Raw genomic sequence first — 19,611 nt, 5'->3', positions numbered from 1 at the left:
TCCTCTCTTCCACCAGGGCAATGTAGATGCTGTTGATCCACACCATTCATTGTGCTTCTTCACCACTTATCCTCCACACTGGGTATTGGGCCACAATATCAGCACAAGAGACTATCCTAGCTCTTGCAATAAAGTCTTACATGTTTATGTCTTGATACTAAGGATGCAGAATTAGTCAGCTGTGGTGTGAAACTCCTGCCTTTGCACTTTGGGTAAGGGAAATACTCCAGTGGTAGCTGGCATCTGCATAAGGCAGGAGGCAACTGCCCTATTACTGGCATGTATGTGAGGATAGGCTATTCTGATACCCTCAGGGAATGATAGTTGAAGACGAGAAATTCAAAGAAATGCTAGATGAAGTGCATTCATGCCTGCACTTCCATCATCCAGATCTTGATTGCACTCACAGTTTGTGAGGGCATCATTTGCCCATTTCTTCCAGCCTGTTTTCAGTCCTGGTAATCAGTAGCTGATGCCAAGTGGGTGGCTGCTTGACATTCTGCACCTGCATCCCACATCACTGCATAGCCTGCGTGACCTGAAGTGGCACCCATGACGTAGGTGGTGTTCATGGAATGGGTGCAGCCCATTAAAGTCTGCAGTAAATTTTTTAAAATCTTGTAGAAGTTCAGGAGTCTCTCAGCTTCCCGTTGGTATGATGCTCATTCATTCTACCTTTTCATCTTGGTGCAACTGCCCTCTTCTCCCTGTCTTCTGTTCACTGCCCAGTAAAGTACTTGCCTGGGTAGGAAATATGCTTTTACTCATGCCATATATCCAAATATCAAAATCCAGTAAAGGATTTCCCTGTTCTTGTCTGGAATCAAGGTAAAAAGTGAGTGTGTTTTACATAACACAGTTTTCCTGCTGACTCAATTTGCCAAGGTGTATGTTTCATGTGTTTGAGAAGTGCCTTCCTATCTGTAGTATTAAGGGGGGTGAGGTCATATAAGAAGATCAGATTTACTTGATAGTCTTTCTGTTCTTGTGCCTTATTGCACATCTGAGCTTGATTTAGTCTGTGAACTCTGCTGTTACTTACCCAATTTCTCTTTCCCTGATTTTCCCCATCTCATAAAGCAAGTATAAATAATGTGAATTGCATTTTCTGCTGCTTTCACTTTGATTAGCAATTGCCTTTACTCTTGGATAGAGAATAGTCCAAGTCTCTGGGAATTTTCTTGCCAATTTCTATAAGACTGCATAAGGTTTCCTTTGGTTTGATTAAAAGAGAAAAGAAATTTAACTTTAAAACAAAAACTTAATTGAAGTTTAACTGTGATAAGAAAAAAGGTTGAAATTTTGTTTCCTTATTTTTTATGAGTTTTTTCCTGTAGAGCCCAAGAAAATTCTTTTTGGTCAGGATGTATTTCACATACCCCCGTGGTTCTGTAGCACTTTGCTCTACAGTGTGGCCACCTCAGTCAGGCTTTAGATCTTTGTCATTTCTGAGCTAGAAGTGTTTCCATCCTGGGTGCTTTGTCTACATCATCCTTGCCCTACTATTTCATCATACACCCCTGGTTTTGTCCTGTCCACGATTCTTATCTGGATTATTTTTCTTTTTGCAGGCAGGTGCCAGAGTTTGACTGTTACATGTTTCAAAAATATGTTCCTTTTTCCCCTGTGCTGCATAGCTTCAGTCTTGCAGCTGATGTACGGGTGTTATCAAGCAGGGATCTGTACAGTCAAAAATTTCTTCATAGTATCAGCTGTGGGATCAAACCATAGATTTTGAGTTGTCAATTACAGGTGCACGGCACTAAGAAGCTATATCTTGTCCTGTCACTCAAATATTTGTGTGTTTGAGTTCAGAACAATGGAAAGCTAGAATTTTTTGGTTGAATTGCCTTCAGGATGGTTACAGATGCAAGATCTCTGTGTTTCCTTACATCAGGAAATTGCATGTCTTTCTTTTCTAGATTTGAACGTATTCATACAAAGAAAGGGAACTACAGTAAGTCACTAGTTTCAAACCAGGAAGAGGTAGATGATTTAGCAACCTTGGAAGTCCTGGATGAGGTAAAAATCTCCTTTTTCACTTTTTCCTGAAGGGGGGTAATTACATATTAAAACACAATGGTGTGCTGTTGATTTTCAAGTTCAACTATGTTGTCACACTTGTGACAAGTATGTAAGTGTACGATGGCATTTTACCAGTTTATGCAAAATATTTTAGATTTACCATTTTGCAGGAATAGTTCCTACTCAAAGCTAAAACACCCTCTGCATTTACAGCCTAAGAGCAAGCAGTACTGTAGCAGTATTTGCTTCACAGGGTTTATATTGCTGGATTTTATTACAGCTAAATATCTAGTCTGCAATGATGTGCTAACCTGAAATTGGTTCAGGTCCAAGAACAAGCACCTTCTCCCCTTTTGCTTGAATATCTAGAGCTGTCTTAAGCTGGCTTATACTCCTAGGCTGGGTTCTCACTGACTTCGGTGTGGAGATGCATTGAGATCAATTTACATCAGCTGGCACTCCGACCTGTCAATTCCTTCTTGTGAACTTTTGACAAAATTGCTGATACAAACCTCACTGTTTTGTCAAGATTTGAAAATGAGTCCACTAGGAGCAGAGGAGCATGCGTAAAGGAGGGGGGAAATCTGTTGTGTTTATGCTTGAAGTGTCAAAGGCAGAAAGAAGAACCAGGCTACAGCACATTATCTGCAGGTCTTAGAGGCCATCAGTGGTTGTAAACAAACTGCTATCCTTCCTCTACTGGGCTGTGCATAAACTATAATTCACGTTCTCTTATCTGTAAAACTTCTCTGGTACATTATATCTTTGTCAGTCCGGAATAGTAAATGTGGCTCAAACTGGTGAACTACATAATGCTGAAAGCCCAAAGAGCATCTTCCATCATCCAAGAGCTTTATTATAGTAGTTTAATGTCTAGTTAATATTAATAGAGCTAGTCCAAACTGCATCTATTGCACAAAGCTGAGATTTAAGCATTTTTTTTTTAGTATTGGGAGTAGCCATATGCTAGTGAGACTTTTTTATCTTTTGCCATGAAGCATATAAGCAATCTGAGTGAAAGAGAAGACACACATAAAAACAGATGAGCCAGCAGTGTATCTCAGTATCTCATCTCTTCAGAGGTTGAGCATTCTCAGGAAGCCTCCACCTAAAGGCATCATTTGACTACGTGATATTTTACTAAATCAAATCCAGTTTAAAACCTCTTTCACACATGAATGGCAGCTTCTCAAAACTGTCTCCTTTCTTCCATTCAAACTTTTTCTTGTAGTTTAGATAGCCCATCAGAAGAGCAAAACAGGAGACCTTCTATCAGTGCAAGAAATAATTGCAAAAAGGGCAGAAGTTCCCCTAAAAAAAAGTGTTAATGTGAATTTGGTTATGGCCAAAAGCAAAACAGTATTCAAAACTAAAAAGGGAAGAGTTTATCAAGGCAATGGTAAATCCAGATTTTCTCCTTATGTTTTCCTGCAAAGGAAATGTAACCTCTTCAGGTGTTGAGAATTCAGGTTTTAAGTGCATTAAACAGAATACAGTGCAAAACACTGTGAACAGATAGATGTGAAGGAAAAACGATTCCTTCTGTAGTCCTCTGCTGCTTGTCATTTTGTTCCAGTGAGAATAGAGCCTAAATATTTTTACATGTACCTCAAAACAGTCTCACGGCTGGTTTGAATTTCTTCATCCAGCTCTATGTCTTGTTTTGATTGGAAACCTAACCAGGCACTTTACATACCCAGCTCTACGCAGAAGAATCTGTGGGAAATTATGTCAAGAAATTGGGTGTGCCACTAATGGCTCTTCTTTTTTCTTGGTTCAGGGAGTCTCCAGCAGCAAAGAATAATCACAGCAGAGAATGGTTGTTAATATAGAAAGGTGCCTGATTGTCCCCATTAATAAGATCCAAACAGTTCAAATATGTGTCTTATCATAAGTGAGAGTGATGTTAGAGCAGCTGTAGTGGCAGTTATGAATTCAAGCATATGGCTCTTGCATGATGAATTACATGAAGCTGTAGGGTTAGAAATGAAGACAGGACTGTATCATGGAAACCTTTGATTAATTGAATTACAGCAATACTTATTAGCTCATTTTCCTACAGCCACTTGGGGATCTGTAAGTATATATTGTTCAAAGTGAGTTTGGATGCAAGAAATTAGGAATGGCAGTGTGTTTGAAACTGTTACTTGCTTTTCATCATAATCAGTTGTATTCCTAACTATTAATACCTTCCCTCTCCATCCTCACTCGTTGTAACTATATATTTTATGTTTTCCTAATACTCTTTTTTTCCTCATGTGATTCAATGTTCGTATTTTTTCTCCATCAGAACACAGTAACAGAGCAGTTGCAGAAGGGTTATGCCAAGGATCAGATCTACACATATGTTGGGGACATTCTTATTGCTGTCAATCCATTTCGGAACATAGATATTTATTCTTCACAGGTGTGAAAATCTAGGTTTGGTTCTTTTAAACTAGCACTGATTTCCATTAAAGCATGAATATTTGTGTGAAGTATAAAGTAAAACCATTCTTGAGGTTTACATCAGTTCACTCTGAAAAACAGAATTACCAATAGTTATTTCTTCACGTGCGTGTTGACACACATCTTTATCACATGCTGAATTTCAGCAAAGAAATGAGAAACTCCAAAAAATTTAATTTCCGATATCTTTATGTCTATAGTATAATGTCTATATCATGTCTGAAGTGCAAACAGCTATATCTGAGCAAGTCGTCCATTTTGATCAATGGATAGAAATAGATTTTTGACATTGTTTTTCTTCTAGTGACTTTCGACATTCATTCTTGCATGAGATAAATTGTGCTAAACTTCATGAGATTTGTTGACTAGAACTCCATGGAGTGTAAAGGTGCTAGCTGCCCATAGCAGCTAGTTCAGAAGCAGTATCTGTACACAGAAGTACATTTATTCATGTGAATCTTACCGCTCTCTGTGGGAGGGAGTCCGCTTCCCTTGAAGAACTGTGAATGGCTGGAGGTAGGAGCTGGGGGCATTTGCTCCCAAGAGAGCTGGGGAAGCCATAGCTATTTAATTGCTCAGTTTATGAAGCAGCCCTGTAAAATTTTAACTTTTGTGAATTTGCCTGCCCATTATAGAAAAGGTGACAGATATGAGTATCTGGTCATACAATAATTTTGCATTATTAATTATCAGATTCTACAGGTACAGAAAAGTTATGAAGTTTTTACAATGTCATGCAGAAATACCAAGAGGATGTGAAGTACAAATAAAATTAAATTATAATTTGGTCCTTGATGTCTGGCAGCATCAAATTTTCTTCTGATAATTTGAATTTCATAGCATAATAAGGGCTGACATCATAAAAATTCTACTTCGTCTTTTTTAGCAGTTCTTATAGTACTAAGTACATACAGATTCATGGTATAGTGAGTGCAGTAACAGCTCACTCAGGAAACATCACTGTTTGTGACCTCAGCATGCTGTACACTAATCTGAAAATAAAACTAAAATGAAAATTGTTAAGGGACAGCTGATAATGTTTTCATTTTTCTCACACTTAGCATTCCAAACTGTATATTGGAGCCAAACGGACTGCCAACCCTCCTCATATTTTTGCTGTTGCTGACATAGGTTATCAGTCCATGGTGACGTACAACTCTGACCAGGTATAGATGAGGTTGTTTTAATTATATCCTTTGCTAGGCTGAGATATGTAGTGAGCTCAGAGTCATGCTCTTGCTCTCTGCAGTGTATCGTTATTTCTGGAGAAAGTGGAGCTGGCAAGACACAAAGTGCCCATCTTCTGGTTCAGCAGCTCACTGTCCTCGGCAAGGTATGTTTCAAAAGGAGTGTCTCTGTAAGGCTTTGCTATCTCAGGCCTAAATCACTGAGCCTATGGACAGGGCATTGGTAGGGGGCAAGACTGTAACACATTTTCCAAAGAACTTCTGTGAGGTCAGATTAGAACAGGATGCAGATCCGTCTACCCCTTCGTCCCTCCTGAACTAGGGTCTCTCGGAAATATGTTGGGGATTCTGCAATGAAGTATCCACTGCAGTGAGGGCTGTCTTGTTAAACTGAGTGTCTTCAAATCGCCCAAGCTGTACTAAATAAAATCCTCTTCTAGCTTTTCACCTCCTTCCACAACCAGATTGCTGTCAGTGGGACATGGTCATTCTGGGAAATGGCACATAATTTTCTAAATAAAATGGCATTTTTGTATGTCCCAGGTGAGATGCAAGTGATCTGATCTATTGGTATGGTGCAATGCAAGAGTAAGCAGTTGCTAACAAGGGTCCTAAAAGCAGGCCAGCCATCTCAGAGTGCTGGGCCACAGAAATTGATTACTTCTGGTGTTGTCATTATCATTATGTGTGTTATCTCTTCCAGCCAACCCTTAGTTCTGGAGTTTGCTATATTCTGACACGTTTCATGATTTAGATATGCCTTTATTTACATACAATTCACATGGGAATGGCTGCCCTGGTGATGTCACACTTCACAATACCAGCTAGAAGAGGAAAGAAACAAGAATTAATGTATTTGAATGATTACTGATCATTTTAAGCATTATCTTTTTCATATGCAGGCTAATAACAGGACTCTACAGGAGAAGATCCTCCAGGTGAATAACCTCGTAGAAGCATTTGGGAATGCAGGCACTATCATCAATGATAACTCGAGCAGATTTGGAAAGTATTTGGAAATGAAATTCACTTGTGGTGGCACTGTAGTAGGAGCTCAGATTTCAGAGTATCTCCTTGAAAAATCCAGAGTTGTCCACCAGACAGTGTAAGTATAAAAACATTTGACCTAATCTGGGGGTTACAAAAAAATTGTATTTGACCTAAGTTGGGAGCTACAGAGTAGGCCTACAATGCAGGAAACTATCTTGGATCAAAACACAAAGATGAATAAGGTACTGGGATTTTTTCCTATAAATGATATATGAATAGCTTATAAGTCTGTAAGCTTGCTGAAAACTACTTCTGATTTTTTCACTGCATCCTGGGTTATTTAAGCCAATCTCATAAAAATGCATATGTGATATATAAAGTGTATCATATTGTGTAAAGAATTAAAAACTTTCTAATAGTTCAGTTATACTTTTCTTTGTGGAAGTTTGAGGTACTGTGTTAAGTATATAACTTGGATTTAATTCCTCTACATTTCTCTAGTATTGTAACTTTGTTTGCAAAGTGCTCATTTTCCATTTTGGGGCATTTAGTAGGATCTGATTATTAAGGGTTATGGACCAAAAGCAGAACAGACCCATCTCTGTCATATGTGTATCTCATAATATAAAATGACAGAAAAATTATATGGCATTTCCAATTAATTTAAATTATTGACATGTATTTTCTATCCTAATACACAGCACAACCAGATAAAAAATATTTTGGCAACTCCATTTCTGCCATAATAATAATAGAAAAAACAAAGTTTGAGACAAAGAATGTTGTCAGTGATTTCAATTTTCTCCTGTTGCTGATCACTTGCTCATTTTTACTCTTTTTGTAGTTCTGCATGATCTTGTTGCCTGTTGTAGAGTTGTGACATGAAGAACATCTGAGCATCACTTGGAATGTTTCAATAAACAATTTAAAGTTAGAGGCAGTTTTATGAAATGGTGGAGGTTCCCCCAGTTGAAGATAAGCAAAGATAGTGCTTTTTCAGAATAAAATGAGCTTTTCCCTTAAAATACCACCATTTTCATAAACTTTCATGGGTTTATTCTTTGGCTGTCAATTTATATTTAGCCACATGCTGAGATAGGAAGTCAGCAAAACTTTTACATGCCTCAGATGCTATTTAGGTAGGCGTTCAGATGTCTGAAATCACAAGAAAATGCCACTGAAGTGTTTAGCATGAGAGTCACTCTAAGAGGTTGTATTTTGAGGCATAAACTTCCAAGGGCGCCTGAAGCTGTTTGTGTCTGTTCTGCTCTTCTGCAGAACATGACTCCCAAACTCACGTGGAGAGCTAGGAATGACTTTTTGCAGAAAGCCCAGTGACTGATTACCCGAAAAATGGGAGCCTCAAGTTCCAGACCCACTTCAAGCCAAGACATTTTGAACCTACAGGTTCCCCTTTCCAAGAGAGTACACAGAACATCAGGACACTGTGAGGTTCCAGATTGTGCAAAGCATGGCTATGCAACCTTATGGTTAAGGCACTGAGGGGGAAGATAAGGGATCTGCTCCTACTCCTTGAATTGATCTTGTTTTCTGCTGCTGACTGTCCACAGTAAAATATAGAAACTAAGCTGGCCTCTGGTCTAGACACACCACACACAGAGGGGAGTGCACCGAGACTGTGATCCTGTTTCACTAGAAGCATGTAATGGTGCTCCTGAGACACATGCATCAGCCTATGCAGAAAGGAGTTCAAACACAATTCCTTTTTGCCATTTCATAGTGACCGACTTGGCTATCTCAGGGTTCAGTGGTGGTAGCAAATTTCCACCTAAGCATCCAGTTCTTCCCCATAAAGTACACTGAAACCTTGGATGTGCAATAAAGCTTCTCTCCCGGGTTCAGCACCTAACTTTTAGGCAAGCATGCCAAGTCATAAGGCCCTTTGCTGAATGTCTGCTTGTGTGCCTTCTTGGTTCAGGGCTAAATGGCACAGCAAATTCACTGGATTCAGTGAATCAGGAATGCGTAATTCTCCCATGATCAGAAGATTTTTTTAACTGGCTGGAGGTTGAGCAGCCCATTTAATACAGGTGGGTGAGCAAATTGCAAGATCTCACCCAGAATCTACCAATTGCATCAATGGTAGAGCAGCATTTAGCTGGTTGTAGCACTGAGCAGTCACCCTGGCGGCTTCAGAACAAACACACAGTGGCACACAAAGGGTGTTCACTTCACAGGAATTTATGTAATAAAGCTTCTTTCAGAGTGTTCTGTCAGTTTACGTGAGGCTTGTCTATTATAAAAATAATGTTTAATAATAACATGTATGTCATCAGTAAATGTAACATAGTTATGTTACTAAACCAGTTTGTTGTTTCTCTTGTTTCAGAGGAGAGAAAAATTTCCATATTTTTTATTATATTTATGCTGGTCTGGCAGAAAAGAAAAAGCTGGCACATTATAAACTGCCCGAATACAGACCTCCCAGGTAATGCACTTTATTTTTACATAAATTGATTACTAAGAAATGCAGTGTTGAAATCTCAAGCTCATTTATATTCTAACTCTGTATCCATCAACTCTTTCAGATATCTGCAAAATGATCATTTCAGAATAGTGCAAGATTTCATGAACAATAGCTTTTATAAGTCACAATTTGAATTAATTGAACAGTGCTTCAAAGTCATAGGTTTTACACTGGAGGTGAGTGATGATAACCCCTTTTTTGGGTGAACTTTCATGGCTACTTTAATCAGGAAAAACTTATAGAAAGCATTCAAATAATCTCGCTTGTTATTTTCTTCCTTTAGCAATGGTGTGTTTATTGCTTAGGATATTGCATGGTCAACTTACTGTTATATTACTGCATTTAAATGTTTAAGGTTTCAAGGCATAGATAATCTAATAAAATGGGATTAGTCAACAAGACTTTGAAATTAGTGAACACAGCACAGCCAAGTAATTGAGGAAAAAAAAGGCTTTTTCAAATTAAATGCATAGAAAATGATGCTGTGACTATTTATTAGCCTATAATTTTAGGCCTGTGAATACGAGTCTCATCTCTCTTTTAAGTTGAAGTCCATGGTGTGAGTTCTAAAAATTCATTGAGTTGATCTGAGTTTTGATGAATTCAATACATTTTCACAACTCCAGGGGTAAAGTTGAATGAAGTTTTTACATCCCTTTGGAATGAATCTCATCACTAAACATTAACTGAACCCATTCATTCTTTATTATCTCACATCATTGCTCTGCTGGCCATTAAACCCCTCTCCTCAGGCTGTCTTTGGTATAATTAAAATAAAAACAGCCTCTGGATTTATAAAGTAGAATGCAAGGGAAGGAAACCCCATCCTGCACCCTAGTTCTCTCTTAGGGGAAGTGATGCATCACAGCTGTAGTTTATCGCTGGCTTTATCACAAATGATAGTAGGGGTACGATCTGTGAAACAGAGCGCTAGTGCTGCAGAATGGATATGTGTTTTAATTTCTTTGACAAAACTGTGTGTTTAAGGACCTTTTCACAGAAAATTACTCCAATAGAATATTTCTGGCTTCCCTCAATGTAAATATTTGAGTAGCTAGCAGAACAGATTTATTCATCTATTCTGTTCCTCTATACTCATTCTGCATTAAGTTGTAGTAGCAGTGGCGTTCACATGGTTATTCACAACTCTTTCTCCTTTACATGGTTATTCACAACTGCACTTAGTAATTTCACACCTGTACTATCACATCGTTTCATATCTGTACTTTCACATTTCCAGAAGCAGCATCCAGAAGGATGCACAGTTCAGCACTGATAGCAGTTATGTCACAGCACCGGAGACCTTGCTAAGTCCTAATTTATACCATGAAAAGCGGCAAGTCTGGTTTTGTTCCCAATTCTTTTGTTCGCTTGGATGGATGGAAACAATAACCCTGACCATCCAAAAGAGACCTTCCTATATATTGAACATCCAGTTAGAACTAGGTCATTGGCTGCATTGTGCAGGTCTAGCATGGATCTTTACTTGATTAACTCAGCAAGCCACTGTGAGCTGAATCTGTAAAGAATTATCTACCTTTAGAACGCCCCCAGTTTCAGAAGTAGGTTGAGTACCACAGGCAATCTAACTGTGGTTACATGTGAGCCCCATCCGTCTTAGCCTGTCTTACATTCTCCACAGGGTGAATTAGCCTGTCTGAGGCTGTGTTTGCAAGACTGAAGGAATAGAGAAGTCATCTTTCCCCACTGAGATTCTGATAAGGATACATGTGCAGAGATAATTCATTTTCAGTGAGAAAAAGATAACGCAAGACAATGATTTCCTTCTCTAAGTTCACTGTTTACTAGTGCAGCCTTCAGTTTTGACATTCATGTCAGTGCACAGAGGAGGTTCTGTATAAGCATGTTCCATGTTTTATTAGCAGAAAACATTGGACAGAATATCTTTTCCACTCCAATTAAAACTAAGAACTAAACAAGGCTTGATTCCTTTGAAAAACTTTTTAACTGATTGGCAGGCTTTAAGTACTACTGTCAATTCTCCCTGTCTTAAAATCACACTGGTTTATTTCAGGCTGCATGGCAAAATTAATAGGAAAGGACTGCCTGAGGTGAACAATAATCACACTGTATGAGACAGATCAAGCCAGATTTCAAACACTTTGGAAAAGGGCACAAAAATGTCAGCAGCTATACACACTGTACAGCATAATGGCAGAAGTTAAGGTATCCATTTCTTTGTCCCATCTATGTCCCTAAGCTTAAAATGAAAATGATTGCTTAAAACCTAGATAAACTGCATGACAACTATCCTAAGCATAATGTTTTAAAGTGAGCTTATCTAGTTTGTCTTGCTGTCACAGGAGTAATTAATTTATTAACTGCTAGATTAACTTCTGAAAGTGTTGAAAACAAGCTCAAGTATTCTAGAGCAATTAAGGATTTTCTCTGAGTAAATGATGCCTGACAGGGTACCAGCAAACTATTGAATATAAGGGATAAAATGCTGTGAAAAGTCCATCATAAAATAACAATCAAATTTTTAAAAACTGCTTCATATAAAACTACTATAAAACTTATAAGCCTGCTATTTATAAAATATGCTATTAATGCATGCCTCAAAATATATAGTCTCAGAGATTCTTAATAGCTTCAGATAGCTTAAAACTGAGTCTACTTTACACGAACACCTCAGCATTTCTGATTAGAAAATACTCAAGAGATCGTCAAGTATACTGATAAATGTTCACAGTTCATATGAAAATTTACAGTTCAAATCTAAGTCAAACCTGCAATGAAAGCATTGTTTCATTCTTCGCAAATCTGATTTTATTTGTCATACATAAGTACTTATTTACTGTAAGTATCACTTCACTGTCTAGATGAATATTAGTCTTTTTTCAAGACACAATCCCTCTTCAGAATCCTCTAAATAATTTGAAATTTAAATGTTTTAAGTAAAGTCCATACTTAAGTTCTTTGGTGAGTACACAGTTCCTAAATCGCATTTTGAAGGGTAAAGTGCTTTGCCAAATCACGGATATGAAGTCTCACTCTTCTCCCAGTGAAACTTTTTCTGATGTCAGTGGGAGCCATTGCAGATCTATTTTTCGGGGTACCTTTGTTTCCATGATCCAAGAAACATGCAGAATTTTTTATGTTTTTGTTGATTCAGGTATAACATTCTTAGACACAGTTGTGCCTGCAGACACAGTGAAGGGCTGATATAAATAACCTCTGAATTCTTTCTGTGTAAAAGGATTGTGTTCACCATTATTTTGTGTTTCCCCTACTCTGTGTCAATCCTGTCCTGTTGACAAGCCCAAAGAGAGATTAGGCTATAGTTTGTCTTGCCCTCTTTGGGTGTCTTACACTTGAAAGGCTATGCTGAGTACAGAACAGGCAAAGAAATATGTCTGCTGGGAAAGTATTCCTAAAAGTAGCAGGCATGTGGCAGACAACAGGAAGAGCACATATGCATGCCCATCACACATACCAAAGTGATAAATCTATCTGGCTATTAAGTAGTGCATCTTTTTTAATATACTTTTCAGGAACTTGGAAGTGTGTACAGCATCCTGGCTGCCATTTTAAATGTGGGTAACATTGAATTCTCTGCAGTAGTATCTGAACATATGATTGACAAGAGCAACATTTCCAATCCCCTAGCCCTTGAGAATTGTGAGTATTTTTTCTTGATTTAAGATTATTTTTCTTTGCTTTTGATAGCAAACTTATTTTCTTGCAAGCAAGTTATCAGTGAAAACTGTATTCACATGGAAATTTTGCAAGAATAATTAAATGCTGAAGATAGATAATTCCAAGACCACATGATTGCAAATACAAAAAGAAAAAATTTCCCATGTTATGCACCTTATTTGACTAACCAGTTCACTGACATTCAGGAAACATGACTAATACTGCAAATGCCTGAAAATAAAATCTTTAGAATTTTTCCAAGGTTATTTGAACATTTGATGGAGAACCTCATTAACAAGTTGAATAGTTTTTTCCCAGTTTCTTTGTCACATTAACAAGTCGAATAGTTTTTTCCCAGTTTCTTTCTCACATTACTCATTACTTGTTCCCCACATGTGTCTGTTGAAATAGGGCTCATTAATTCTTTGAAAGGCATACCTTACCTTATAGGCTGCCAGGAGGCAGAGGAAGGAAAGGGTCAAAGATTCTCAAGAATCTCAAGAAAGTTGCTACTGTTTCTCAGTGATTACAGGTGGGGAGATAACAGTCTTCACCCTATCTTCTTATACATTTTCCTTCCATAGGCAGAAAAATATTGTGGAAATGGGAAAGAAGTACCCCTTTTTTGGCTCAAAAGGAGAGCAGCAGTGACTTATATGGATAGATTATAACTGAGAGGGATATTCACACCTCACAGCTTACATACTCTTGATATAGTCACCTAGATTCCTTAGCATTTCTCTGTAGAAAGTCTGGAGAAGTAGCCTTCTTGGTAAAGCATTTTAGAACCTAAAGGCTTCTGCTTTGAATCACTTACTTATTGGCTGCAGTGGAAGCTAGGAAAGTTGGTGAATAAATTAGATACTGACACTTGTTTGGCATGAACATCCTCATTAGTCATAGTTCAAGACTTTGATTTGGCCCTTACTTATCATACGTTGAACTTGCAGCTTTGATTGCAAAAATGCACATCTTTCCTTCAAAAATCTGCTTCTGAGCTATGCCTGTGACTTTCCTTTCTAGGTGCATCCTTGCTGTGTATTCAGGCAGATGAACTGCAAGAGGCTCTCACCTCTCACTGTGTAGTGACTCGAGGAGAAACAATTATTCGTCCCAACACTGTGGAAAAAGCCACTGATGTCAGAGATGCCATGGCCAAAGCACTGTATGGGCGCCTCTTCAGCTGGATAGTCAACCGCATCAACACTTTACTCAAACCTGACAAACATTTAAGGTAAAAGAAGCTTTTCAAGAACAAAGAGAGATTTTCTGTGGGAATAATATCATCTACACTAGAGCATTTACTATTCTCATCCACTTTATCTCTACTACCTTTTTGTTTATAACAGCACCATGTTAAAAAAAAAAAAAGGTTTCAGCCTATTCAGACTATGTAGTGAAAATAGAGTAGATACAGATAGCACAGGCATCTGATGTTTTCCTGCTTGACCTTTACACATTTAACCCTTCATAAATTACATACCAACTTTTTCATTTATACTTTTTCAGGGTCAACTTTTGACATTCACCTGTTGATTACATAGGTGAAATTCTGCTCTTATTTGCATGATGCCATTGCTTCTGTTGCTGTTATGAGTGTGGTTTCATATGTGTGCAAGAGTAGTTTCCAAACACATTTACTGAGGTTAATGCCCACTCTATATCCTTACAAGGTGACATTTTAAACACAGAGACAAGAAAGATGTTGGGAATGAGAATAGAACACATTTTGCAGATTAATCAAAGAAGAAATGATGTGGCTTGCATTGGAGATCCTATAGGTCAGAGCCCTCTATGGGTGCTAGTAGCAGTGTAAATGGGCAAACTTACAACTACCTGAAGAGGACTATCGATAATAAATAGCTTCGCTTTGCAAATCTGGATTTCCTGGATTTTTTTTTTTTTTTTTTTTTGAAACATGACAGGAAAGCCAAGGCTGCAATCCTAAAATTTGTCTAAACTTTCAAATATTTGGTTACAGCAGAGCAGCAATAAACAAAACTTTAATCAGTAAGTGACAGGATAAAATTCGTTCCTATGTGTCTCTCTCACGTGCCTGTTACAGAGCCCTTTTCCAATTGAATACTTATGCTGGTGAGGAGGAAGAAGGTTTCGCCTGACATAGTCACTATACAAAAAAAAACCAAAAACAAAAACAAAAACAAAAGCAAAAACAAAAACAAAAGCAAAAACAAAAACAAAAAAAACCCCACCCAGAAATCTGCTTTGGTTTTCTGGTATTAAAATAATTTGTATTTGCTATTTTTATATAATTAGCTCTGAGAAGAAGTAAGACAGACAAATGTCAGCAGTGTATTCACCAAAAATGTGATTTCCAGACAGATAAAATAGTAACCAAATTCAGGTCAAAATCAACTAATACCTTTGATCCCTCAACAATGAAACACTTCCATTTTTGAGATGGGCTTCACAAAGAGGTTCAACTGCTACTCATGAGTATCTTGAGGCTGGTTTTTCATATCTAATTTCCTAAACTTTTTACATAAAAAAATAATAAAATACGGTTTACAAATAGCCCCTCAAATGTGTTTTTTAGATAGACTGTGATTTATTTTTTAAATTTAGCTAGGGAAAAAACACTAATGTCAATTTCAGTTTTATATAAAATTATATCCTCTTAATTTTTTGTTTCAGGAAATAAATACAAAATTAATGCTTTTTTTGAGTTGCAGAAATGAGCATGTGTCTCTCAGAATACTTTAGCTAAAATTTCAAACTGATGTTTTTACTAATAGTACTTCTCTGGAACTTAATTGGTAATTTAAATTCATATTGCACTCCAGTACTTAAAATATATAGATGCATAAAAGGTCTAGCCATTCATGTTTTTTACTTTTAATGTTGAAATAAGTGTGTTTAATTGTTGTGAATAAATAATAGGGAGAAATAATATTTAATGACAGCAATCTTTAATTTCAAATATGCTGGTGAGTAAAGCCTCTTATTACAGGAGAAGAAAAAAGAACTGCATGTTGTTTCTGTACCATAGTCAGCTTTTTACAATAGAATAATAACTAGAAAATGTTAGTTTAAAAGTAAAATTGTAAGTCTTCTATACACTTATCAGTTGACTCAGACATGTGATTCAGTATATCTGGTCTGCAAATACAGTTATCTTTCAGTTGATGTGCATTTATTGCATTTCAAACAAAAATTGATTATTACTGTAAGAGGTATCTGTTCTAGCAAAAATTATGCTGTTTAACTGGCTTACAGATTTGGCCCATTATTGCCTTTTGTGAAATGCTAAAGAAGCCGGTCAATGTAAAATAAAGATAAAACAATAGAAAGTTTATTTAATCTTTGCAGTGGAAATGATGATGGTTTGAACATTGGAATTCTTGATATCTTTGGCTTTGAGAATTTCAAAAAAAATTCTTTTGAACAACTCTGTATCAACATTGCCAATGAACAAATTCAGTTCTACTTCAATCAACATGTCTTTGCCTGGGAGCAGGTATGTGTTGATAGTTTGATAAGGCTTTAATATTGCTGAACATATAAAACCTTGTCTTAAGAACCTACATCATTCCTTCTCCATAATAGGTTGTAAATTGCAGATTGTAACAACTGTTTTCTGAGTATGTATGTATTCTGCGAAGCAGTGCTTGCTATTTGCAAGTAAAATGCCTACATAAACTGCATTAAACTTGAAATTTACAGTATCTAAGCAACATAACACAGTGATATCCAACTTGAGGCAAATGCAATGTTATTTTCTTGAGGAATAACATGAGTGATGTAATGTATGATTCTACAGTAAAAAAATAAGTGTTAATATAATTTTTGAAGTGCAGTGTTCATAATAGCTTGCTAACAAGCTTAATGAACACTGAAATTCTATTATCGAAAAATTAAAATCTCACAATTATCTTGTTCTTATCTGGGAACTAGATCATCTAAGCTAAATAATAGTGGATTTAATGTAAATAATTTGATGTAAAACAGAGAAAAGGAATAGAGTTGTAATTATGAAAGTTTATGAAATTCAAGAGGATCTCAAAAAAGATAATCTTAGCTTTGTAAATAATTCCATGAGAATTAAATTAACCATTTTTAAATCATTATTCATTATTGTTATTTGAAGAAATAGCGTGTCCAGGGGCAAAAAAACCCAAAACATATTCTTGCTGAAAATAGAAATATTCTAGAATTCTGTATGAGCTGAATAGTCAACATTCGAACTTTCTCTGTTTTATTGAAATTATTGGGAGTTTTGATACATAGGTGAAGATACTAATTCTAATTATGAATTTAATTATTAGTAGAAAATGAGTTTTTTGTCAGTGTTAATCACAGCATGTTTTAAGGGTGAGTCAGGTACAAGTTTGGAATATGTCTATGTATGGAGGTGTGCACGTGCATGTGTCAGTCTAGAGGTGTATATATCTGTGTGTAAAATGAATTTTTTTTACATGGATCAGTGTTTCATTCTGTTTCCAGTTATATCAGGAAATGCTGTCTTGCAGTCTTGGATCTTGTAATTGTTTTTATAGATTTATATGGAAGATTCTTAGTCACACTTATTTCCTTCTCTTTAATACCATCTAAAAGTCAGAGAAAAATTAGCCTGAACTACGATAATTACTTAGATGTCTTCTTTCCAAAGTTCATAAATTCACACAAAAAGAGCACCTGGCTACTGCTTTTTCTAACAACTGGATAATGGAAATAGCACAGACTGCAGCACTTTTATTTATTCCTTTCAAATCCAGGCATTAACCGGGTCCTATGGACTCTCATATGTCAACTTCGCTCAAATGTTCTCTAACTTGATCCTCCCCCATGGAGGGTAAATCTTCCTTGTTCCAGACTTTCCCTCTGGTCTCAGGGTCCTGGGATTATCAGTCAAGACCACAGCAAAGAAGGCATTGAGTATCATAGAATCACAGAATGGTTTGGATTGGAAAGGACCTTGAGATCATCTAGTTCCAACCCCAATGCCATGGGCTGGGACACCTCACCCTAGACCATGTCGCCCAAGGCTCTGTCCAACCTCGCCTTGGACACTGCCAGGGATGGAGCATTTATCACTTCTTTGAGCAACCTATTCCAGTACCTCACCACCCTCACAGTAAAGAACTTCTTCCTTATATCTAACCTGACCTTCCCCTGTTTTAGTTTAAAATCAATACCCCTTGTCCTATCACTACAGTCCCTGATGAAGAGTCCCTCTTCGACATCCTTGTAGGCCTCCTTCAGATATTGGAAGGCTGCTATGAGGCCTTCATGCAGCCTTCTCTTTTCCATGTCATCCGTGCATTCAGCAACAGGCACACTATTTCTCTAGTTGCCTTTTTGCAGGTGATGGACTTGGCTTGGCTTTCCTAACCCTATCCCTGTAATCCCAAATGTTGTCTTAATATTCCTTCTCTTTTTTAACATGACTTTCATCCTGTTCATTGAGTCTGCCTTGACTTGTTTCTAGATATCCTAATAGAGGACATTTTGGCCAGACCTATATTAAAGCAGAAGTTTGTGATGTCACCATCTACTAGGAACAGTTTGCTCTCCTGCAAGTGCCCTGCTGTAGAGAACTGAGTGGTTATTTTGCTGCTGAGCAGATGAGGTTAAAAATGAACTTCTGATTTTGACAACATAGAGTTTACCCCTTTCTCCCTGTAGGAAATTAGTATGACAGTTACAGATCTTATGGAAGGGGAAGATGACCCTTGAAGAAGATGATCTGACATATTTCAGTTTTGGCCACTCCCACTCATTCTCTCACAGATTTCATTGACTCACACCCACATAGAAAGCACTAGGATATGTGTGTTCAGGTGGTCTGGACAGGACTGTTTGTGAGTGAGACTGAGAATAAAGGACTCCAGCTTGGAGGTCTTCATCACGTCTCTTAGGTTCTTGCTGATATAGTTGTTGGGCAGATCTTTTACACCATTTAGCAGTCATTAGTTGTTACAGGGTGATTCTTTGCCTTAGAACCTTATTTACGTTAGCCTCTGTAATCTTTAGGCAAGGTCGTTATCTGGTTTTACTTGTTTGGAATATATACATCTTTATGCCTACAGTCTGTTTCCTTGGTAGGTTTGTAGGAAAGGGAAAGGTGTTATGTGATATGCTGTAACCTTGCAGCCATCCTCTTGTTGCCAGATTTAGAGGGTGTTCCACTCACTGGCTGTCTGTGCTGTGCTTATGTGAGTGAAGACCTTCTGGTCTGGAGGTAAACAATACTTTCCTCGATTTTATTGCTGTGAACAAATGCTCTTCCTTGAAATCATAGGCCATTCTTCTAAGACTCTTTCTTCTGGTGCTTACGTGCACATTTCCATTCATACTTCATTTATACTAGTCCTAATATATCCTTTTGCAAATGTCCACATCCTGCCTGTAAACCAACTGAGTAAGATATCCAATTCACATGATACTGCTTCACCAGACTACATCAATCTTCATTATATTGTCTTGTAGCAGTCTCCAAATATACTACTGCGGCAGTGCAGAATGAGCTATGCAGATTAACTTCATGCAAGTGTGGGTGTAAATCACTCCGTTTCAGAGCCAGGAAATGACAAATGCATTATTCTGCATTACAACTCAATGGCATGGGCTAGTATCTCTCCACAGCCCTGTGCAATGCCAGACAGACATGTTGGTGTGCTCTGTGCAATCTCAGAAATCTCTAACATGACACTGCATTGCCCCTGTAGATCTATCCAAGGAAGACTGCAAAATTTAATTTCTTTCACACTTCCCTCAAGCAAAGTAAAACTTATAGGTACACCACTTCTTTTTTTTTTTCCTTTTAGCCTGTTCAATTCCAAACCACATACA

At 37.4% G+C, this 19,611-nt stretch overlaps 1 protein-coding gene across 14 annotated transcripts in view; it reads left to right on the top strand.

The window, feature by feature from the left end:
* Positions 1–19,611, top strand: part of MYO3A (myosin IIIA) — a 121,125-nt gene that overhangs the window by 63,093 nt on the left and 38,421 nt on the right. For 12 of the 14 annotated variants that reach the window (XR_003991589.1, XR_003991594.1, XM_030487622.1 and 9 more), the window contains 10 exons: positions 1,923–2,022; positions 4,316–4,432; positions 5,535–5,639; positions 5,723–5,806; positions 6,563–6,765; positions 9,001–9,099; positions 9,200–9,314; positions 12,654–12,780; positions 13,822–14,032; positions 16,129–16,276. Coding sequence is in view for 11 of the 14 variants with exons in the window: in XM_030487622.1 (XP_030343482.1) it covers positions 1,923–2,022; positions 4,316–4,432; positions 5,535–5,639; positions 5,723–5,806; positions 6,563–6,765; positions 9,001–9,099; positions 9,200–9,314; positions 12,654–12,780; positions 13,822–14,032; positions 16,129–16,276 (1,309 nt within the window). In the remaining 3 variants the exon portion in view is untranslated. Of the gene's footprint in view, positions 1–1,922; positions 2,023–4,315; positions 4,435–5,534; positions 5,640–5,722; positions 5,807–6,562; positions 6,766–9,000; positions 9,100–9,199; positions 9,315–12,653; positions 12,781–13,821; positions 14,033–16,128; positions 16,277–19,611 lie in introns of those variants that run through there. The other 2 variants (XR_003991595.1, XM_030487677.1) reach the window with 2 other exon arrangements.

The sequence above is a fragment of the Strigops habroptila genome, chromosome 1, assembly GCF_004027225.2.
Source record: "Strigops habroptila isolate Jane chromosome 1, bStrHab1.2.pri, whole genome shotgun sequence".
Taxonomy (NCBI): domain Eukaryota; kingdom Metazoa; phylum Chordata; class Aves; order Psittaciformes; family Psittacidae; genus Strigops; species Strigops habroptila.
The sequence above is the reverse complement of the archived record's forward strand: the minus strand, read 5'-3'. Positions and strand labels throughout refer to the sequence as shown.